The sequence below is a fragment of the Chiloscyllium plagiosum genome, unplaced genomic scaffold, assembly GCF_037043375.1.
Source record: "Chiloscyllium plagiosum isolate Xiang-an unplaced genomic scaffold, Cpla_swu_hap1 HiC_scaffold_17, whole genome shotgun sequence".
Classification (NCBI taxonomy): Eukaryota; Metazoa; Chordata; class Chondrichthyes; order Orectolobiformes; family Hemiscylliidae; genus Chiloscyllium; species Chiloscyllium plagiosum.
In genome coordinates this window covers 58,285,313-58,306,274 of record NW_028270155.1, presented here as the reverse complement: position 1 = coordinate 58,306,274, position 20,962 = coordinate 58,285,313, and the positions used below count along the sequence as shown (strand labels likewise).

The following is a 20,962-nucleotide window of genomic DNA, read 5'->3' as shown; positions in this document are numbered from 1 at the left end:
GCTATTTGATAAGGTGTTACACAAAGATTAATTTACAAGTATTTGAGCTGGAGGTAATACGTTAGTGTAAACAAGGAATTGGTCATTCGAAAGGAACATAAGAAATAGGAGCAGGAGTGCTGGCCTGTTGAGCCTGCTCCACCATTCAGTAAGACCATGGCTGACCTTTCTGTGGACTCAACTCCAATTTTTTGCCTGCACACTATACCCCTTAATTCCTTTGCTGTTCAAAAATCTATGTATGCTTGCCTTTAAAACATTCAACAAGGTAGCATCAACTGCTTCACTAGGCAGGGAATTCCACAGATTCACAACCCTTTGGGTGAAGACGTTCCTCCTCAACTCAGTCCTAAATCTGCTCCCCCTTATTTTGAGGCTTTACCTTCTAGCTCTAGTTAGGAGTTGGGATGAATGGTGTATTTTCAAATTAGGAAGCTGTAGCTAGTGGAGTGCTGCAAGGATCCATGCTTGGGGTATCAGTCTTTTGCAATCGATGTTAATGACTTGGATGTATTGTGCTATGTCTTACCTAAGTTTGCTGATCATACAAATCCAGGTGGGGATGTAAACCATGAGGAAGACATAGACTGAATCAGTGAGTGAGGATCAAGGAGACAGATGGTGTAGAAGGTAGGGAACTACAAATTTAGTCACATTGATAGCAAGAGCATAAAAATGGAATGGGCTGGCTTTTCCAAGGAGAGGCTATCTCACGCAGAAAGGAGAAAGCTCTGTACTTCTGACACGAGATCCTGCTCCGAGCACCCTCTGAAATGTGGAACCATGCTTCCATTCTGACAGTTGTTTGGTAGTGCTGTACTATCAGAGGAAGGCAAACCACACCCCCTCTGCACAGCAGTCAGCTGTTGTATACTGACATTAAAATATCCAGCATCACATCAAGCAATAAGCACGTAAGGTGAGGGTAAGGATAGTGTGCTGAGAGGGTAGGGAACCAGATGGGTATGGGTGCCATGTGGGTTGAGTGCCAATTGCATGGAGGATAGATATACTGCTGGTGGTAGGATGGCAAGGAGGGCTTTGCCAGGTTTGTGATTTGGTGTTGAGGCTATGTTGGGCTGGGGGGAGGGGAAGATTGGGACTGAGGTTGAGGGAAATAGGGGTCCAGGAGGGAGGTAGGGTCAGAGGTAGAGCAGAGGGAGGAGAGGGCCACAGCCTTGCAGGGGTGGGTGGTGGGGAATGAGATATTAGGTCTGGAGAGGTGGAAAGTGGGCCGGATGCAGATGATTGGGTTCAGAATGGGGCTAAGTGGGAGAGGGTCCAGGGGAAGAGTGTTGGGTCCCTGTAGGAGAGGATAGGGTGTGCATGTTTGTGTCTAAGGATGTCTACATTAGGTACAGGGTTAGGTGAATAATCACTCAGGAGTTACAGCATGTATCAAATGGTCCAATTTTTACTGAATAACTACACACTTAATTTCATCAGAGCCCTCTGAACTGCACAATTTAAATGGGTATTCTCAGAGGCCTTCAAGGTTGGAGGGCTGGCCCAGCAAAATCTTCACTTTCCTGTGCAACTTGTTTGGTATCTGCCATGATCAGGAATCCGTATAGTCCCCATGCACAACTCGCACATTTCCCAGAATAATAACTACAATAGTGGGCGGCACAGTGGTTAGCACTGCTGCCTCACAGCGCCAGAGACCCGGGTTCAATTCCCGCCTCAGGCGACTGACTGTGTGGAGTTTGCACGTTCTCCCCGTGTCTGTGTGGGTTTCCTCCGGGTGTTCCGGTTTCCTCCCACAGTCCAAAGATGTGCAGGTCAGGTGAATTGGCCATGCTAAATTGCCCGTGGTGTTAGGTGCAAGGGTAAATGTAGGGGTATGGGTGGATTGTGCTTCGGCGGGTCGATGTGGACTTGTTGGGCCGAAGGGCCTGTTTCCACACTGTAATGTAGTCTAATCTAAAAATGTAATCTATTGCAAAATTTGGTTAAAGGATGTGAAACTTAATAATGTTGATGTTCAGAGAGTCTACTTTCACTGAGGTTTGCAGGTACAGCAAACAATTAGGAAGGCAAATTGACTGTATTGGCATTGATTGCAAGGGAATGGTAAGACGCGAATAAGGAAGGTTTGCTGACATTTTGCAGGGTTTAGAGAAGACCGCACCGAGAGTACTGTGTACAGTGCTCGTTTCCATGTAGAAGAAGGGACAGACTTGTATTGGAGGTAATACCCCTGAGGTTCACTAGGTTGGTTCTTGGGACAAAAAGGCGTTTTCTGGGAGGCTGAACACTGAGACTCATAGAGATGTACAGCACAGAAATAGACTCTCCCGTCCAACTTGTGCATGCTGACCAAATATTCTAAGCTAATTTATTCCCATTTACCAGCATTTGGCCCATATCCCTCGAAACCCTTCCCATCCAGATGCCGTTTAAATGTTGTAATTGTACCAGCCTCCACCACTTCCTCTGGCAACTCATTCCATACATGCATCACCCTCTGTGTGAAAACATTGCCCCTTAGGTCCCTTTTAAAACTTTACCCTCTCATCCTAAACCTATGCCTCCTAATTTTGGACTCTCTTACATCAGGAAAAAGACCTTAGCTATTCACCCTATCCATGTCCCTCATGATTGTAGAAACCTCCATGAGGTCCCCTCTCAGGCTGTAAAGGTCCAGCAAAAACAGCCCCTCCCTATAGCTCCAACCCTCCAACCCTGGCAACGCCCTTGTAAATCTTTTCTGAACCCTTTCAAGTTTCACAGAATCCTTCCAACAGGAAGGCGGCCTAACCAATGTCCCGTACATCAGCAACATGACCTCCCAACTCCTATACTCAATTCTTTGACGAATAAAAGTTGTCTATTTGCAACTCCACCTTTAAGGAGCTATGAACCTGTATTTCCCAGGACCTTACCATTAAATGTATAAGTCTTAGGAGCAAGTGAGCACTGCAGATGCTGGAGATCAGAGGTTGAAAAGTATGGCGCTGCAAAAGTACAGCAGGTCAGACAGTTTCCGAGGACCAGGAGAGTCGATGTTTTGGGCATAAGCTTATGCCTGAAATGTCGACTCTCTTGCTCCTTGGATGTTGCCTGACCTGCTGTGCTTTTCCAGCACCACACTTTTTTCAACAATATATAAGTCATACCTGACTTACCTTTCCAAAATGCAGCACCTCACGCTTATCTAGGGCCCATACTCTGTGGTGTTTAGAGGAATGAGAGGTAATCCTTTTGCAGCAGTTTTTTGACACAGGAGCAACTGAGAGTTTTCTCCTCCTGGGTGGTCAAGGCAGAAGGTGGGTGTGTCGTGTTCACTTGTTTGATTATATTTGTCTGTTGATTGTTCATGCCTGACTGTGGGTTTAGAGAAAAGTAAACAAATTGTACAACGTGCTAGAAGCCAGAGCTGAAGCATGGAGTAGATGTTAAACAACAGGAAATTACATCTGTTTCTCACAGAAACACTTATCATTTCTGCATCATTCTGAGATAGAAGATCTACTATGGGGGCACACAGCCTCAGAATTAGAGGCCAACCATAGAGGACCACAATGAGGTGAAATTTCTTCATTTCAAAGGGTTTTGAGTGTTTAAAATTGTCCAATGCAAGGGGTTCTTAATACACCATCATCAAATACATTCCAGGCTGGGATCGACAGATTTCGGGTGTTTCAGGGAATCTAGAGATTTGGGGAATAGGTGGGAAAGTTGGATTGAAACAGAAGATGAGCCATGATTGTATTGAATGGTAGAACAGGCTGGAGGGGCCCCTTGGATACTCTTGTTCCCAATTCGCATGTTCTTAAGGTTGAGATGATCTTTACAGAAGAAAGGAAAATATTTTACATAACAGTGAGAACTGTGTCAGTCTGTACTTTCGATCCTTATTGTAGACTATGAATGAATGCTGGGTAAGTATCTATCAGTGATAGCACTTACCTGCCTACTTTAATTCAATTTGGTTTGGACATCTGCTGTTCCTTTTCAAAGTTGTAGATTGTAAGACGACCACAGGTTGACATTCCTGTGTACTTCCTGCTGAATACCAACACCGCAGGCTCCAGGAAAGAATGACTGACCTTCCTGTTGTTCTGATGGCAAGTGGCTGGAGTTGAGATCTGTTTTGCCTGAAATATAGACAGGAAGACGGCTTTGGTGTTTTGATTGCTGTGCTTGTTGATTCAGGTTAGGCCTTTATGCTGCTTCTGTGTATTATTTCACAACAACGTCTGCACTACAAAAGAACTTCATTGGCTGAAGGGAAATCACCAGGCTTGCAAATAGTACTCTTATCATATTGAAGTTTGTTCATTCTTCCTTATTTCCTCATTCTCACCCCTCTTTTCATCTCCTGAGTGATATGACTGGTCAGGAGATAGTTTTTGAACAGTAACCATTATTCATCAATGAGGCTTTTGAAAGTGAGTGCCACCAGGACACGCATCCAGAGTCCATACAAGTGCTCTTCCAGCAGGGTACCACTCACATCATCTCCCTATTGCATGTAACAGCTACAATTCATTATTACAGTGCCGGTCAGTGATGCAACTTAGTTTCCTAGTCTCGATAATTCAACTACTTAGCTCGACAAAATTAGTGAACCATCAGTGGAATGCAAACATTTTGAAATAATCACGTGCAGAATTTTTCTTCTTTTTTGTGTTAAACGAAAAAGCAGTATTTTGTGAGTGGATACCACTTTGATATCATAAGGCCACAAGACATAGGAGCAGAAATTAGGGCATTCTTTTGTGAAGGCTTTGTTTCAAAGTTCCCAATGAATATGCATGATGTTAGGTTAACAGACCAGAAAATATTTCAGATTAAAAATGAAGGCCTTATTGAGGCACAGGGATCTGTGTCCTTCCCATTCCTTCACCATATACTGGTGAGTGCGAGAGAACTCTCTGCCTGCAAAAAGAAAGGTTAGCAATTTATACACCGACTTCCACTATCTCAGAAAGTCACTAAGCGCTTTATAGCCAATGACATGTCATCACCATTGTATTGTAGGAAACACAGTCACCATTGAGCGAAAAGCAGGTGACCAGTACTGATTAGGGTTTGCCGTTGGGATCTGCAGTGCCCAGCTGCTGAAATTGTAGCCAATCTCAGCTCAGTCGCACCCCACCTGTCTGGATCCTCTGATATTGCCTGCCTTCATTAAGAATGTTATCAAGAACATTAGATAAATTCAGCACATCTCTCCTCACTGTCAAAATGTTATTTTAATTTTTTTTGGAATACACAATGGTTAACTGCTAAACGAAGAATAATGATGTTAAAAGGTATAAGACCATCAGAAATAGGAACAGGAGTAGGCTGTTAGGCCCCTTGAGCCTGTTCTGCTGTTCAGTAGGATCACTGCGGATCTGAAATTCCTCACGTCCACTTTCCTGCTCTTTCCCTGTAACCCTTGATTCCCCAACTGATCAAAAATCTTTCTATCTCAGCCTTAAATATATACAAGGACTTTACCCCTCCGCGCTCTGTGGTAAAGAGCTCCAAAGACTCTCAACTTCCGAGAGAAGAAATTCCTCCTCATCTCAGTCTTAAATTGGCTTCCCTTTGTTCTGATTCTGGATCAGTGGTGCTGGAAGAGGACAGCAATTCAGGCAGCATCCGACGAGCAGCAAAATCGACGTTTCGGGCAAAAGCCCTTCATCAGGAATAAAGGCAGAGAGCCTGAAGCGTGGAGAGATAAGCTAGAGGAGGGTGGGGGTGGGGAGAAAGTAGCATAGAGTACAATAGGTGAGTGGGGGAGGGGATGAAGGTGATAGGTCAGGGAGGAGAGGGTGGAGTGGATAGGTGGAAAAGGAGCTAGGCAGGTCGGACAAGTCCAGACAAGTCAAGGGGACGGTGCGGAGCTGGAAGTTTGAAACTAGGATGAGGTGGGGGAAGGGGAAATGAAGAAGCTGTTGAAGTCCATATTGATGCCCTTGGGTTGAAGTGTTCCGAGGCGGAAGATGAGGCGTTCTTCCTCCAGGCGTCTGGTGGTGAGGGAGCGGCGGTGAAGGAGGCCCAGGACCTCCATGTCCTCGGCAGAGTGGGAGGGGGAGTTGAAATGTTGGGCCACGGGGCGGGACCGACCCTAAGGAAAATAGGGGGAGTTTCTGGAGTACACAAAAGATCTACAATCACCCACTTTTCCGTGAAAATCCTCAAGAATTGATCCAAGGAAACTCATGCTCAAGGAATAGTGAGAGCTAACAACCTACCTGCTTCCTGTCCACGCTGCAGCTTATAATTGTCTTGACTGAATTTATTTCATAATAGATGGACGGTGATGATGAATATCAACACAAACAGTGGATATACTTTGAGGACAAGCAATTCAGCCAGGAACTGTTCATGTTTTCAAAATTAAATCTAATTTCATTGCTGATTTATACTTTAGAAATCCTCCAAAATGTGACAATCCTCCAATATATCCACAAATGGCCCAACAGTACAGTGGCTATTGTGCTTCAAATATATATATATATTTTTAATAAAATGAAACAACCAAACTTCACCTTGGTGTTGCTGTTTTAATTTCTAGAAAGGAACAGATGCCAAGAGGCAAGAAGTAATCGTGCTGGACCCAAAGAGGAGTAATGCAATTAACATTGGGCTCACAGTATTACCACCGGTTCATATCATCAAAAATGCCATCCTCAACTTTGATGAATATGCCATAAACAAGGAAGGTATTGAGGTAAGGCAAGTAAACTTGAACCTGTAGGCCTGGGGCATTGGGGGAGTACATCAATTTAACAAAGGACAAGAACACAAATGGGAATATTAGGTTGCAACCATTGCTTGCTCCACCATTGGCATGCATCAGTTAGTACTTGAATTCAGATTTCATACAGATGTATGAAATTTATGGGCAGGAAAAGACAAGTTGATCTACTAAAGCTTACTCACACCGTGATGCCCAGAGATTGAACACTTTGGTGCTCTCCCTCAGTCACCCCTGCAGCCACACATCATTGCTAACTTTCATTCAAACTAACAAAGTGCAAAGCAACCAAATAAAATTCAGTCTCTAGCAAAAGGATGTTTTGCTGTGTGCCACTCAGGTCATTTTTATAACTAATATCAACTTGTCGCTCTGGAAATTCCAGCACATTCACTGTGGAGGTTACTGAACTGGCAGCATGACATGGCATACATGCAATGTGTTTTTTTTTTAAGTGCAGACAAATGTGACTAAACATGGTGTGCTGACAAGCAATTCAGCCAGGAACTGTTCATGTTTTCAAAATTAAATCGAATTTCATTGCTGATTTATACTTTAGAAATCCTCCAAAATGTGACAAGCCAAGTCTAATTCCTCTGCACCAAAAAAAAGGGATTAGACCCAATGGTTCTCCTCTGCTTCATGCTCTATAATCAACACTAATTCCACCTTGCTAGTTCACCCCAAGATTAGTTACCAACCTTCATTCTTGGGAAAGACCTCAATAGATCCATTAGTTGTCTCCTTTCTCATCCTCTCTCCTTCTGCCATCTGGGAATACAGCAAGATATAATGGAGCCTCCACAAATCTTGCCAACTCTTCAACCCAAGAGGATTAAATTCAATTTATGCTGTTTGTAATGTGTTTATATTTATTCCTATAGCTAATTTATAAAATATGTATGGCAAAACCTTGGAGGCTCAATTACCTGCCAGCATCCATTATCTTGGTGTGTGGGGGCTTATCCATTATAGGGACTTTGAAATCTGACTGAGACCAAACATTGGGTGAGGAACTTCATTCCTTGTTTATCCATAAATATTTAGTGTTCACCTCTAATAGTGCTCACCTCTAAGACTCATTCTTCCTCACTTTTATTTTCATTTGTGTTGCCATTCGTAACAAAGACTAAAAGCTGGGGGCCTGTGAATCTCAAAGATAAGTAGACAGAGATATGTCTGCATGAGTTCAGCTTTAGTAGAGAACTTTGAATGGCTGATGGTGAGATCAGTGTATTATCTGGGTCATCACAGATTATGTCATTCTGATAAAGTGTGACATCAGCAGTAAGAACAGAATACATTAGCTGTTCGCAAGAACTCTTGTAAAATTGCATTATCCTAATGTTACACAGCTCACTGTGACAATGATATTTCAGTTTTTCTGATGCTTCATAAGTGTGCTCTGGGGCACTTTCAGTTGCTCCTGTTGTCAATTCATTCTCAAAGTAGAATGTGAATGTAACTTAATAGTAACATAATATATCATTGTGTTTAACCAGGGAGAGTCAGTTGTTTAGGAACAGGAGCAGTTCATAATCTCTCAAGCCTGTTCTGCCACTTGATTAGATCAAGACTGATCTGTCTCTTAACTCCATTTACACTCTCCTTGGTTTCATGTTTTATAATGCCCTTGCCGAAAAAAAAATTATTTCAGTTTATATAACTCATCCTTTAAAGAGGCTTTTTAAAAATATTAATAGGAGTTCGTTGTGGAGATAAAAGGATATTAATGTTTGAAATGTTTCTTCTTTGTCCTTGAAGACTGGTCCTTGGCAACTATTTACTGAACGATGGCTAAGTCCCATGTGGGGCAGGGCAAGGACACAAGCTCCAAAATGAACGCAGTCAGAAACCATTAAAAGCCTGCACTGACACACACCAAGCAACACGCTGGCCCTCTAACTGGCTGAGCTAACTGGCTATTCGGTTCACAGTACAACTGTTCTAAAATAAACACATATAAAGACCAATCCTAATCAGTTGAAGGATGAATTTTTCAAAATAACTTAATTATATTTAGTTAATGTGTCAAATGATGCAATTACCCACTGATAACCCCACCATCCTTCCACCTCCTGTTTTCTAACAGAAAATATTGACCATGGTGCCCACAGAAGAGGAGAAACAGAAGATCCAAGAAGCTCAGTTGGTGAATCCCGACATTCCTTTGGGAACGGCAGAACAGTTCCTTTTAACCCTGTCGTCAATCAATGGGATTACAGCCAGGCTTCAACTCTGGGCTTTCAAATTGGACTATGAGCTCATGGAAAAGGTGGGAATTGTTATTGAATCTTTGTGCTACATTGCTATGGAATGTTATAGCTTTAAAAAGAAATGTAATCTCATATACTGGATTTTCTACAGAGTTCTGGATTTTGTGTAATGTCAGAATTGAAAGGTAATTCATTGGGGAAGACTATAAATAAACATTTCTGTATTATGTACGATACAATCCATAAAAATACCATATATAAGTAGAGACACAGCGAGTTAATAGCATGCAGAATGTAATGTAATTTATCAGTTGTGATCAATCCAAATCTTGATATGTTCAAGATAATAAGCAGCTTTGGTAATTCTAGATGCTTAGATGGGTATGTTGTTACATTTATTTGTAGTTTAAGAGAAACATTGAAATATTAAGATTGACATGCATATGGTAGTTAACAATGCTGAAAGACTCATTACATTATATCATTGAACATGTTGATCTTTGATCCACAATTGGATTTGCAGCTATAAACTTGGTGCCTGATAATGCTTTTAGGAGGGTACTATAATTCAAGAAAAATTGTGAATCCATTTTACTAAATCTTTCAAATGTTTCAGATTGCTTGCTTAATAATTTCTACTGATTTAGTCTCTTCAAGTTTGACCCTTGAAAAAGTTTACATGTAAACTTCTGAAATGAATCTTCTAACTTCTTGCTGTAGGAAATTGCCGAGCCGCTGTTTGACCTGAAGCATGGAATGGAGCAACTTGCAAAGAATAAAACCTTTAAATGCCTTTTGGCAACTCTACTCGCGATTGGAAATTTTCTGAACAATTCCAGTGTAAGAAGCCAATCTCATTTCAGGATAATGGAATGCCTGTATGAAGCCCTCATGAATGCTTACATATTAGGTCTTGTTTCTTTTCTCCCCTAGGCCAAAGGATTCGAGCTGAGTTATCTGGAGAAAGTGTCTGAGGTGAAGGATACACTTCAGAGGCAATCTTTACTGTATCACATGTGTAACCTTGTGGTGGAGAAATTCCCAGACACAACAGATGTGTATTCTGAGATTGCAGCAATCACGAGATCTGCTAAAGTAAGTGCCAAGAAGACACCCACTGAGTTGAAATAAAAGCAAAATAGAGTTGACACTGGAAATCTGGAACTAAAAACAGAATGCTGGAGAAATTTAGCAACTCCAGTGGGGGGGGGGGGGGGAAGAGAGAGAGAGCCCGAGAGAGAGTCCTAATTGGAACTCAATACCGAAGAAGAGTCTTTGGACTCGAAAGATTAAATCTGTTTCACTCTCCACAAAGTTAAAAATCACACAACACCAGTATATAGTCCAACAGGTTTATTTGGAAGCACTAGCTTTCAGAGCACTGCTCCTTAACCACCTGAAGAAGGAGCAGCACTCTAAACCTGTTGCAATATAACCTGGTGTTGTGTGATTTTTGACTTTGTCCACACCAGTCCACCGGCTTCTCCACATCATCACGCTCCACAGACCTGCTGAGTTTCTCCAACACTTTCTGTTGTTTGTTTCACAGCATGCTAAGGTTTGATGCAGGATGACGATGCTGCTAAATTTGCTATTTTCTCTTTCATACACCTAGTGGTATTAAATATTCCAAACTGCATGATTGATACAAAGATAGCTACACAGAAAGGTTTCTGATACTCAGCTCTATCAATGTTTTAATTCAACCTGAGAAACATATCTACTGCCTGGCTGAAAGGCAAGACAGTTTCGGTCCCATCCACGCTTCCAATCATAACCTTCATGCACCCTCATAATATCCATCCTATAAATCGGAAGTTATAACTTTAGCCAACTTGTCACAATGTCTGAAATTCCCTGCCCATTTCCTTTCACCTTTCCACTCTTTAAAATAGGTATTTATTTGAACAGGTGGATGATGAAGAAATGTCTTGATGTCCATTATTGTCTCATTATGCTCCTTTGAAGGATCTTGGAAAATGTTGCTGTGTTAAACGGCCACATAATGCAGGTTGTTGTTGCCATTGCATTCAGCTAGTGTAGGTCGAAGTCCTAAAATTTTCAATGCACCAGGACGGACTGCAGCTGGGCTTGCAGCATTCCTCAAACCATCCTTACCATCCTGACAAGACAGCAATGAAGAGTTAAAGCAGGACTGCCCAAATTCAAAGCACGGGAGGTGGCAAAATCTATGTCTGTAATGGGTGAGCTGCAGCTGAAATGCAGTTTTACGGAAGCTGTTGCTCATGATGTTGCGAGGGACTTTTTGAAATTTTGCAGAAAAGCAAAACAATGTGGAAAAGGGTCTGACATTCTATAATGTACAGTCCAAGAATGCAGTCCAATATGATAATGAATTGTATGGTCTCAGGTTTTTCTTAACAAATGGAATTTGTGGTATATTGGACTGTTTTGCATATTTTGGGTCTTTTCAAGTTGCCCTCTGCACATGTACAGATCTACAGCATTTTCATTTCCACTGATCATTTAATAAACCAAATGCAATGCCCTTCTGACCAATGTGCCACATTTGATGGGAGCAGCTACAGTTCATAACTCGTGCTGCTGATTTGTGCTTCTGCTTTTAGCTGCAAAGGTGTTCAGTTCTGATGGGACATTGTTCCTGAGTTGCTCATGTCTCACATTCTCTTGTCTGCATTCACAGATTGACTTTGATCAGTTGGCAGAAAGCCTTGTTCAGCTGGAAAGAAAATGTAAAGCTTCGTGGGATCACCTGAAGGTCATAGCTAAGCATGAAACCAAGCCTGTTTTAAAAAATAAAATGACTGAATTTCTGAAGGACAGCACGGAAAGGATTATAATCCTCAAAGTGGTACATCGTCGAATTATAAACAGGTCAGAATCATTAACATTGAAATACATTTATTGGTGAGATTTCTGTTAAAAGTAAAAACCCATTCTACAATCAGCAGTCTTTCAATGAACTGGCATCTAAGTGATTGTCCATAAGTTGCTTTACTTTATTACAATGGTGAGGACCATCATTACAGCCAAAAACATTAAGAGTAGGCCATTCAGTTCCACAATTCAGATGGAATATGTTCGCATTGAACCTCAGCTCTATTCCCAACCTTGCCCCATATCTGTTGATGTCTTTACATATTTTTTTAAAAAAAACTATTGAACTCAGTCTTGAAAATTCCAACTAACGAAGGATCCACAGCTTTCCAGGGTGGATCATTTCAGATTTCCTTTAGTGTGAAAAGGTTCCTGATTATCGGCTTGGTCAGATTCACTGTGTCTCTGTCTGTCTCTCTGTGTGTCTCTCTTTCTCTCAGAATTGTCTTTCTGTCTTTCTTTTTTTCTCTCTCTCTCTCTATCACTCTCTGTCTGTGTGTCTCTCTCTTTTTCTCTGTCTGTTTCTCTCTCTCTCTCTCTCTCTCTCTCTCTGTTTCGTCAGGCTAGCTGTCCCTGTCTCTTTCAGTTGTTTTCTGTGTTTGTCTGTCTGTCTCTCTCTCTGTCACAATCTACCTACCCATCTATCTATCTACCTATCTTTCTCTCTCTTTCTCTTTCTAAGTTAATGGCCTCACTAATACTCAGTAAGGCCAAATAAAAATCATCATGCCATATGCTGTGCCACATTAGGTTGGAACTTCAACACACACTGCCTCCTCATTATTATGATCATTGTTATTACATTGAAAATTTAAGTTCAAACAAGCACCATGGATCTAGAAAGGCAGAGGTTATGCATCACGAATTCCCATAAAGTATTATTTTTGGAAATTACTAATTCCAACCACCTTCTCTCCCCCGTCCACTCACCCTCATATGAAGTGTCATTTAGTTTTTGGTGCCTATCACTTGTTGAAAGCACATTCAAAGATTAAGATACATCTGTATTTTGCTAAGATCCAGGTGTGATACAGTAGGTTATAGAAAAAAGCTTGCAGTTGCATTGTATGGTTTTGGATGTGGAAGAGAGACCAAACTGCAAGCCCCAGAAGGTTCACTTCCACTCACTTAGCAACAAAAAGGAGGATACAGTGAGTAACTGAACCGTACAGAACACAGGAGTTTCTGCTATTACACTGGGGTAGCTACTCTGCATGGTGCTACAGGCTCAACAAATACAATCCATCAGATTTCACATCCTTGGTCACTGCCCCGCAGTTCATTCTGGAATTGCAGCTGTGATGATTTCAGGGTTGAACAGTCTATAAAGACATTGCATTGAAGTGAATCACTTGAGGGCAGCCAGTACTGTGAAACCACTGCAGAGAGGAGCCATTAGCTTCAGGGGAGGAAGAGAGAAGATCATGGCATTATGCTAATGAGGAGGCCTGGACTAATGATCTGGACACATGGATTCAAATTCAATTAAACACATCTCGAATAAAAAGCTAGTCTCAGAAATGGTGACCATGAAAATACTGATCTGTTTTGGTTGTCAAAACCAATGTTATTTATTATTGCCCTTTAGGGAAGAAAATCTGCCATCCTTACCTAGTCTCTGTGACTCTGGAAACAGGAATATGATAGGGATACATAGGGATGGGCGATAGTTGGTTACTCTGTCATCCTGGGAATGAATACAAATAAAGGAAGTATGAAACACAGTAGTTTCAGATGGTAAGGATAGTCCAGAGTGGGGGACATGTAACAAGTCCAACAGAACTTTTCAGGCTCAATAGAAAATATTCTCAAAAAACTATAATTTCCAGACTCTTGCAATTACTCCTTGAAAGTGGCACTATTGTACTACTGCACTGAGCCCGACAGAGACACACTGCTGTGTTTTGGACAATAAAATACCTTTTTGGGAATGATACAACTGCACAAAACATTACTGCACAAATGATAAGTGCTGTGGAAAGGTGAACCTATTCTGCTTATGATTTCAGCTGAACTGTTTTGATTAGTTAAGGCTTTTATTGTGACTCAGTTATTTCCAGAAACAACCTGGTGCCTCCTAGTGGCGAACTACTGAGACTAATCGTGATCCCTCTGTGCCCACTCTGTCAGCTGTAAGACAAATCAGGTGACTGAAAAGGTTGCAGGGGATTTTCTAAGGAATTAATTTCTCAATGAAAAATAGTAAATTATAAACTTTTGTTGGCTGTGGGTGACATTTCAATACTATACATTTCTGTATATTGTTTGCTTAAAGCCAATATAATCTTATGGGAGGGTTACAAATTCCCTTTGCAACTTCTATGGGTCCGAAATGCAATGAGCCTGAATCAGCTCTCCCCAGTTTCTAGTCTGCTTGGCCCCTAGGACACTAATTTAGGTGTAATTGGCTCTAAATTCACTGCCTCTCTCAAAGTCAACCATAGACAACTGATGTGGGGAATGGAGAAACCTCTGAGGTTGGTGAAATAGCTCCACAGAGGCTGGTATTCTGTGACCAAGTCACCCTTTACTTACAAGTGGAGAGTTGTTGATGCTGATCCAGCTCTTTCAGAGCTAGCTCTGAGTGAACAGGATGTCAGACACACTTTTCTCCCCCCCCCCCCCCCCCCCCAGCACCCATGGTGTGTGTGTGCAGGTGTGAGACACAGTGAGAGACACAAGGGAGACGAATCTTTATTCAATTTCCACCACCAGGAAGATAGGAAAACACCCGAGTGGCCAGTGACAAGCAGTGCCCTTCACAAAAGGGCAAATGCTATGTGATCACAGACACTCTTTATATCTGTCAGCCAGGAGTCCTTGATTGGACCAGATTAACAGCCCCAATCAGGGAACTCATATTCTATGATGACCGCCTGGCTGACCTTATTACAATTGCTAACGTTCAGACAGTGTATTGATAGCAGTGTCTTATCGGTGAATGTTCGAAGAGAAAAATAGTCTGGGCACAAAAACAAAAGTGTTCCATTTGCAGCATTAACATCCCTCACCTTGATTAATCTCTTTGCTTCTCACTTCTAGCTCAATGGGGGAAAAAACGTCCCTTCAGAATGTTAATGGAGTTTGCATAATTATAGCATGAGATAAAAACTTCCACACACAAAGAAATACAGACAGATCCAAAACCACAGAATTGTTGTCAACCGAAACATTAAATTCAACAAGGAGCAAAAAGTAATTTAGAGCCAGTTTTTAGCCCCTTGTGTATGTGGAGCCATTGTCAGTCAGCAATTTGTTTCACAAAATACTCCTGTCTGTAACAAATTTCCCCTACCATTGAAACCAGTTAAAGAGAACAAGATCGTTGCAGTGAAGGCTGTCAACTTGCATTCTTGAGCTTTGGTGCACTCTTGTGGAGGAATCTGATGTGTGAAAGTTGCTACATTCATCATTAATCACTGAAAGCAAAAGCACTTTGCCTGGACCCTAGAGGCCCCATATCAAGCTTGTGTACCATCACTATGGTAACTCAATCGAAAACCCATGGAATTACCTTTGTAATTTCAACTGTGAAGAGTAATTCCAAATTCATGTCGCCATTTCTTCCAGGTTCCATTCTTTTCTGCTCTACCTGGGCCATCCTTCCAACTCTGCCCGAGAGCTGAAGATTACCAGGTTCTGTAAAATAATTAGTGAGTTTGCACTAGAATATCGGACCACCAGAGAACGGGTCCTGCAGCAGAAACAGAAGAGGGCTGCATATCGAGAGAGGAACAAGACAAGGGGGAAAATGATCACAGAGGTATGCTGATTTAAAATTAACTCTATCTCCAGTTTTTTTTTTAAAAGAGAACAATTACAATTGAATGCAGTTTTATTGAAATAGCTTTGGTGCTGCAATTTTACAAGGCTATGTTTTTCTGTTGATTAAAATGCTAATACAGGACAGTATTTTTGCTCCCCACTTGTTGGTCTTAGTTTGTCACTGGAAGAGACAATTGGAAGCTAATATGGAGTTAAGACGAATTTGATCTAAAAATAGCCAATCTCAGTGTCGGACTGGATAATCTCTATGCCCACTTGATATTGGGTGTAAGGCCTTATTTGCATCACAACAGGTGTGACCATCAACATCCTGGGATCTCTTCATTGACTGGAAAGTCAAACAGGCAAACCACATAAGTGCAGGTCAGCTGGTGAACTGTTCTGTTGTAAGTAGCTCACCACCTTGTTTCCCAAAGCTTCTCCACCATCTACAAGGCACAGCCAGGTGTGTACTGAAATAGTCTCCCCTTTCTTGGATGTATATAGCTCCAACAATGTTTGGGTAGCTCAACAGCATTCAGGATAAAGCAGCCCGCTCAATTATCACCTCCTCTTTCACCTTAAACACCTACATATGTGCCACCAGCACCAACACAACCCTCCATTTTGTTACTGTGGTGTGTCTAGTCTACAGGATGGACTGCAACATTTAAAGAAGATTTCTTCAACAGCATGCCCACAATTGAGAATAGTCATTGAGATGTACAACACGGAAACAGACTGTTCAGTCCAAGTAGTTGTCAATGTCAACCAGATATTCTAAATTAAGCTAGTCCCATTTGCCAGCATTTGGCCCATATCCCTCTAAACCCTTCCTATTCATAAACCCATCCAGATGCCTTTTAAATGTTGTAATTGTACTAACCTCCACTACTTCCTCTGGAGGCTCATTCCATACATGCACCACCCTCTGCATCAAAAAGTTGCCCCTTGGTCCCTATTGAATCTTTCCCCTCTAACCTTAAATCTGCGCCCTCTAACTTTGGATTCTCCAACCTCAGGGAAAAGACCTTGGCTATTCACCCTATCCATGGCCCCCATGATATTATGAACTTCTATAAGGTCACCCCTCAGCCTCTGATGTTCTGGGAAAAATAGCCCCAACCTTTTCAATCTCTTCCTATAGCTCAAACCCTCCAACCCTGGCAACATCCTTGTAAATCTATCAGAACCCTTTCAAGTTTCACAACGTTCTTACTATAGCAGGGAGACCAGAGTTGAGGTCCATGGTGAAACTGACTGAGCATGGGTAGTAAAGATTCCTGGGTAGAAAGTGATCGTGAAAGCTGGGGAGGGAAAGAAATGTAGAGGTCTGACAATATTACAGCGTAGTAGAAATTGGATGTTCTAGAGGAGTGAAGGATTAAATCTGTTTCTTTCAAGTTAAAGAAAAGAGGTACCGTTACATTACTGGGTGTATTCTCGATGTCAACCAACAGTGAAAATGGTTTAGAAACAAATTTGCAAGAAAATTAGAAGGAGATGTAAAAACTATTGATTTATATAATCGGAAACTTTAATTATCCTATTATTGTCTGGAATGATCATATGTTAAAGGGCAGAGAGGGGGAAAAGTTTCTGAAGTGTATTCAGGAGAATTCTGTAATGCTGGATCAGTAGGGGAAAATTGAGGGAATAGTAATCATGGTATTATAAGTTTTAGGTTATTTCTAATGTCTCGAGTTTAGAAAAATGGAATGTAATTTTATTAAAAATCCCACCTTTTTACCTAGATTGTCAGGGTTGACACAGAGGGAAGATCATTCAGTGACTGGAGTAGCATAGATAAGTAAATAATAGGTAAACAGCAGCAAAAACAAAAACACAGGTACAGGAGAATGTTAGGAGTTTGTGAGTCCATTCAGTATTCTAACAACAGGAGGGTAGAAACTGTTGTGAAGCCGGCTGGTGCGTGTGTTCTGGCTTCTGTACCTTCTCCCTAAGGCAGGCCATTTAGGGATGAGAAGAGGAGAAATTTCTTCATTTAGCAAGTACTGAATCTTTGAAAATCTCTGCCCCCGAGCTGTGGAAACTTAGTCATTGAGTATATTCACAACTGAGTTGATAATTATCTACATATTAAAAACATCAAGGGATAGTACAAACAGGTTATGTTGTGTCGGAGATCAGCTGTGATGTCTCTAAATGGTGAATGGGCTTCAAAGGGCTGAATGGCCTATTTCTGTTCGTGTCCTATTCCCAGGATGAGAGGCTTCAATTGCATGGACAGGTTGGAGAAGAGAAAACTGAAGGCAGAATTGATACAAGTCATTGAATACTTTCATGGCAGTGATAAAGAGATTATTGACCAACAAGTGAGCAGAAGCTCACGAGGGCAGGCTTGAATATGGAGTTTGGGTTTTGAATGGTAAAGCTGGCTTGAGGGGCTGAATGGCCTACTCCTTGTTCATAGGTAATCAAAGTCATGAGGGGTGTTGATTAGTATATAGGGAGAAACTGCTACCATTGATGGCAGGAAGGTCAATAAGAAGGAACCACTATTTTAAAGTGATTGGTAAAAGAAACAAGGTAGCTACAGGGTAAAGATGGAGTTGACAGAGGGTACTAGTTGAGTTGCTCTGGTAGTGAGTTGCATTGCACTTAGTGGTTTCTTCCCTATGCTGTAAAGTTTCAATGATCCTGGACGGAGCTGGTCTGGCCGAATCTGTAGAAAGTAAGAATGAGTTAATGCTCCAGGTCAATGGTGAAATGTTAGCGCTGATTCTCTCTCTAGATGTACTGCCTGGCATGCTGAGTATTTCTAGCCTTTCCTGTTTTTTTTTGTTATTTGGCTCTATCAGAGTAACATTTACAGAAATAAAAGGCCAGAATCATCCCTATCCATCACCACTGCCTTCCATCTGGTTGAGCTCATCCTGAGCTCATCCTCTCATTTTCTTCAGGTCAGAGGGGTGTCCATGGGTACCCACACAGGCCTCAGTCATGTCTGTCTCTTTGTGGGGTATGTGGAACATTCTTTGTTCCATTCCTATTCCACCTATAACTCTTTCTCCGGTACATTGATAACATCATTGGTGCTGCTTCCCTCTCTCATCTGGAACTGGAAAAGTTCATCAGTTTTGCTTCCAATTTCCAACCTGCTTCCAGCTTCACTTGGTCCATTCCTGATTCCTCTCTTCCCTTCCTCGATATCTCTATTTCCATTTCTGGGGTTAGACTGGTCACCAATATCTACGACAAACCCCTGACACCAACAGTTACCTTGACTATATATCCTCACACCCTGTCTCTGTAAAGACTCTATTCCATTCTCCCGATTCCTCCGTCTCTGTTGGAACTGTTCTGATGATGCCAACTTTGATACTTTCTTCCTCAACTGAGGATTTCCCAACACCGTGGTTGACAAGGCCCTCAGCCAGGTCTGACCCATCTCCTGCACTTCTGCCCTCACCCCCTCGCTCCTCGCCCTCAACTCCGATAGGGTCCTCAAATACTCAACTACCACCACCACCGAGATCCACATCCAGAGGATCATTCGCTGCCATTTAGGCCACCTCCAGCGAGATGCCACCACCAGATGCACACATTCCGCTCCTCTCCCTTGTCAGTCTTCTGCAAGGACCATTCCCTCCAAGACAAGCTGGTCCACTCCTCCTTCACTCTCAGCATCTCCCCACAGCCCCAGGGCGCCATCCCCTGCAACTGCAGAAGGTGTAGCACCTGCCCGTTTACTTCCTCCCTCCTCGCTATCCAAGGCCACAGAGACACTGTCCAGGTGAAATCTGTTGTACTTTCTGCTCACCACCTGGTCTCCTTTGCGTTGAGGAGATAAAGCACAGACTGGCCAATTGCTTTGCAGAACACCAACTTTCTCTCTGCAGACGTTTCCCTGGACTTCCAGTTGCCTGTCACTTCAGTGCACCAGCACTAGCGAAGTTCAGTGCAAGCTGTAAGGATGGATCTCATTTTCTGCCTGGAGACCCTGCAACTTTCAAATATTAATATCAAGTTCAATAATTTTGGAGCCTAACTACTTTCTTCCATGCCATTTATCCAGCCCCACACCCCTGTCCCTGTCATGACATAGGCTGCTTTCATCATCGTCTACTAATGGTCCATATTATCAACGTTTCTTTCTCTCTGGTTCATCATTATTCATCCTTTTGTCTGCTGTTCTCTTTCTCTGGGCTCCAGTGCTGCCTCCTACTCCTTTCCACTCCCACCCCATGTCTATAGCATATCTACTGCCTTTTCATAGGTAGAGTCAGTGAACCTAAAACATTGCAGAGTCATAGGGTCAAACGACACAGCTCTGCTTTCTCTCTGCAGGTGCTGCCAGACCTGTTGAGTTTCCCCAGCAATTTTAGCTTTTTATGTATCATTTACAGAAGTCTGTTATCCTCAAATGACCGGAGTAAACCTCATTCCTGACATGTGAATGATCAGTTTATTCAGTTGGTTTCATTGTTTTTTGCTTTATGGTTATTTGAAAATGGAATCTCTTCAGTAGCCTGTAAACATCAACAAGGCCTACAATCCCAGGCTCTGATTTCCTTACATTCTAAGACAATAAAAACCCTGTGAAGAGACCGTATGGGTTATTGTTTAAGAATTTGTCATGAATACCTGCCTTTGGAGCCCTGTAGAAATTCTTCCAGCCTTGGATTTTTCATAGCTGAGCCTTGGGACTCTAAATTGAAACATATTGGAAGAATCTTTGCAAAACAATGCAGAGAGGAATGAAGGCACAGGTCCAAGGCATCAGATATGTCTAAGATAGATTCATCCACTCTGGGGATTGAAATGTAAAATTGCGGTGTAACAAAGTGAATTATGTTTTTATACAAAAAGGATTTTTCTTAAACATAAGGCATAATTTAGCCCAATTAGACGTAGAATAAGGAGACACAATTCTTGTTGCTATCCACTATGTCTGAAATGGAAACATTTAACATTGAACCATTAGTAGAGGAAATGCTTGACAAGTTCAATGAAAGATTTTTAATCTAACAGCAGTTGAACGGAATGAATGTGCAATGCAGGAGGCTGAGCTGTACGCGTGTTCTGTTTCTAAGGGCTTTGGCCTCCTGGTCTGCATGAGGTCATCTTTTCAAGTCCCCAAGTATCACTGACATTCTGGATGTGCACTGGGGAGGTCTGCATAGTAGCTTGGCACTATAGATCAAAGCTTGCTTCTAAGTGGTGAATTATGGGCTTGTATTTCCTCTCTTGAGGGCTTAAATGTATATTCAAGAGGCCAGGGTTACCTTATCAGATTATAATGTCTTGGTAACTGAAAATCCAGTGAAAGGCAAGTTAATGCCACAGGAACGTGTGATCATTTCAAATTCCGTGATCTGAGCATGCCCAGTGTCGTGACTGGAGGCCGACTTTCTGTCCTGTCGAGCCACTGTTGAAACTGAACCCGTGACCTCTCAGGATT

At 42.0% G+C, this 20,962-nt stretch overlaps 1 protein-coding gene across 5 annotated transcripts in view; it reads left to right on the top strand.

Annotated features, from left to right (window-relative positions):
* The window catches only part of fhod1 (formin homology 2 domain containing 1), a 320,810-nt gene that overhangs the window by 284,452 nt on the left and 15,396 nt on the right, over nucleotides 1-20,962 (top strand). For all 5 annotated transcript variants that reach the window (XM_043707127.2, XM_043707126.2, XM_087995958.1 and 2 more), the window contains 6 exons: nucleotides 6,515-6,670; nucleotides 8,790-8,972; nucleotides 9,634-9,753; nucleotides 9,847-10,008; nucleotides 11,579-11,769; nucleotides 15,343-15,535. In XM_043707127.2, coding sequence (XP_043563062.2) covers nucleotides 6,515-6,670; nucleotides 8,790-8,972; nucleotides 9,634-9,753; nucleotides 9,847-10,008; nucleotides 11,579-11,769; nucleotides 15,343-15,535 — 1,005 coding nt within the window. The remainder of the gene's footprint in view (nucleotides 1-6,514; nucleotides 6,671-8,789; nucleotides 8,973-9,633; nucleotides 9,754-9,846; nucleotides 10,009-11,578; nucleotides 11,770-15,342; nucleotides 15,536-20,962) is intronic.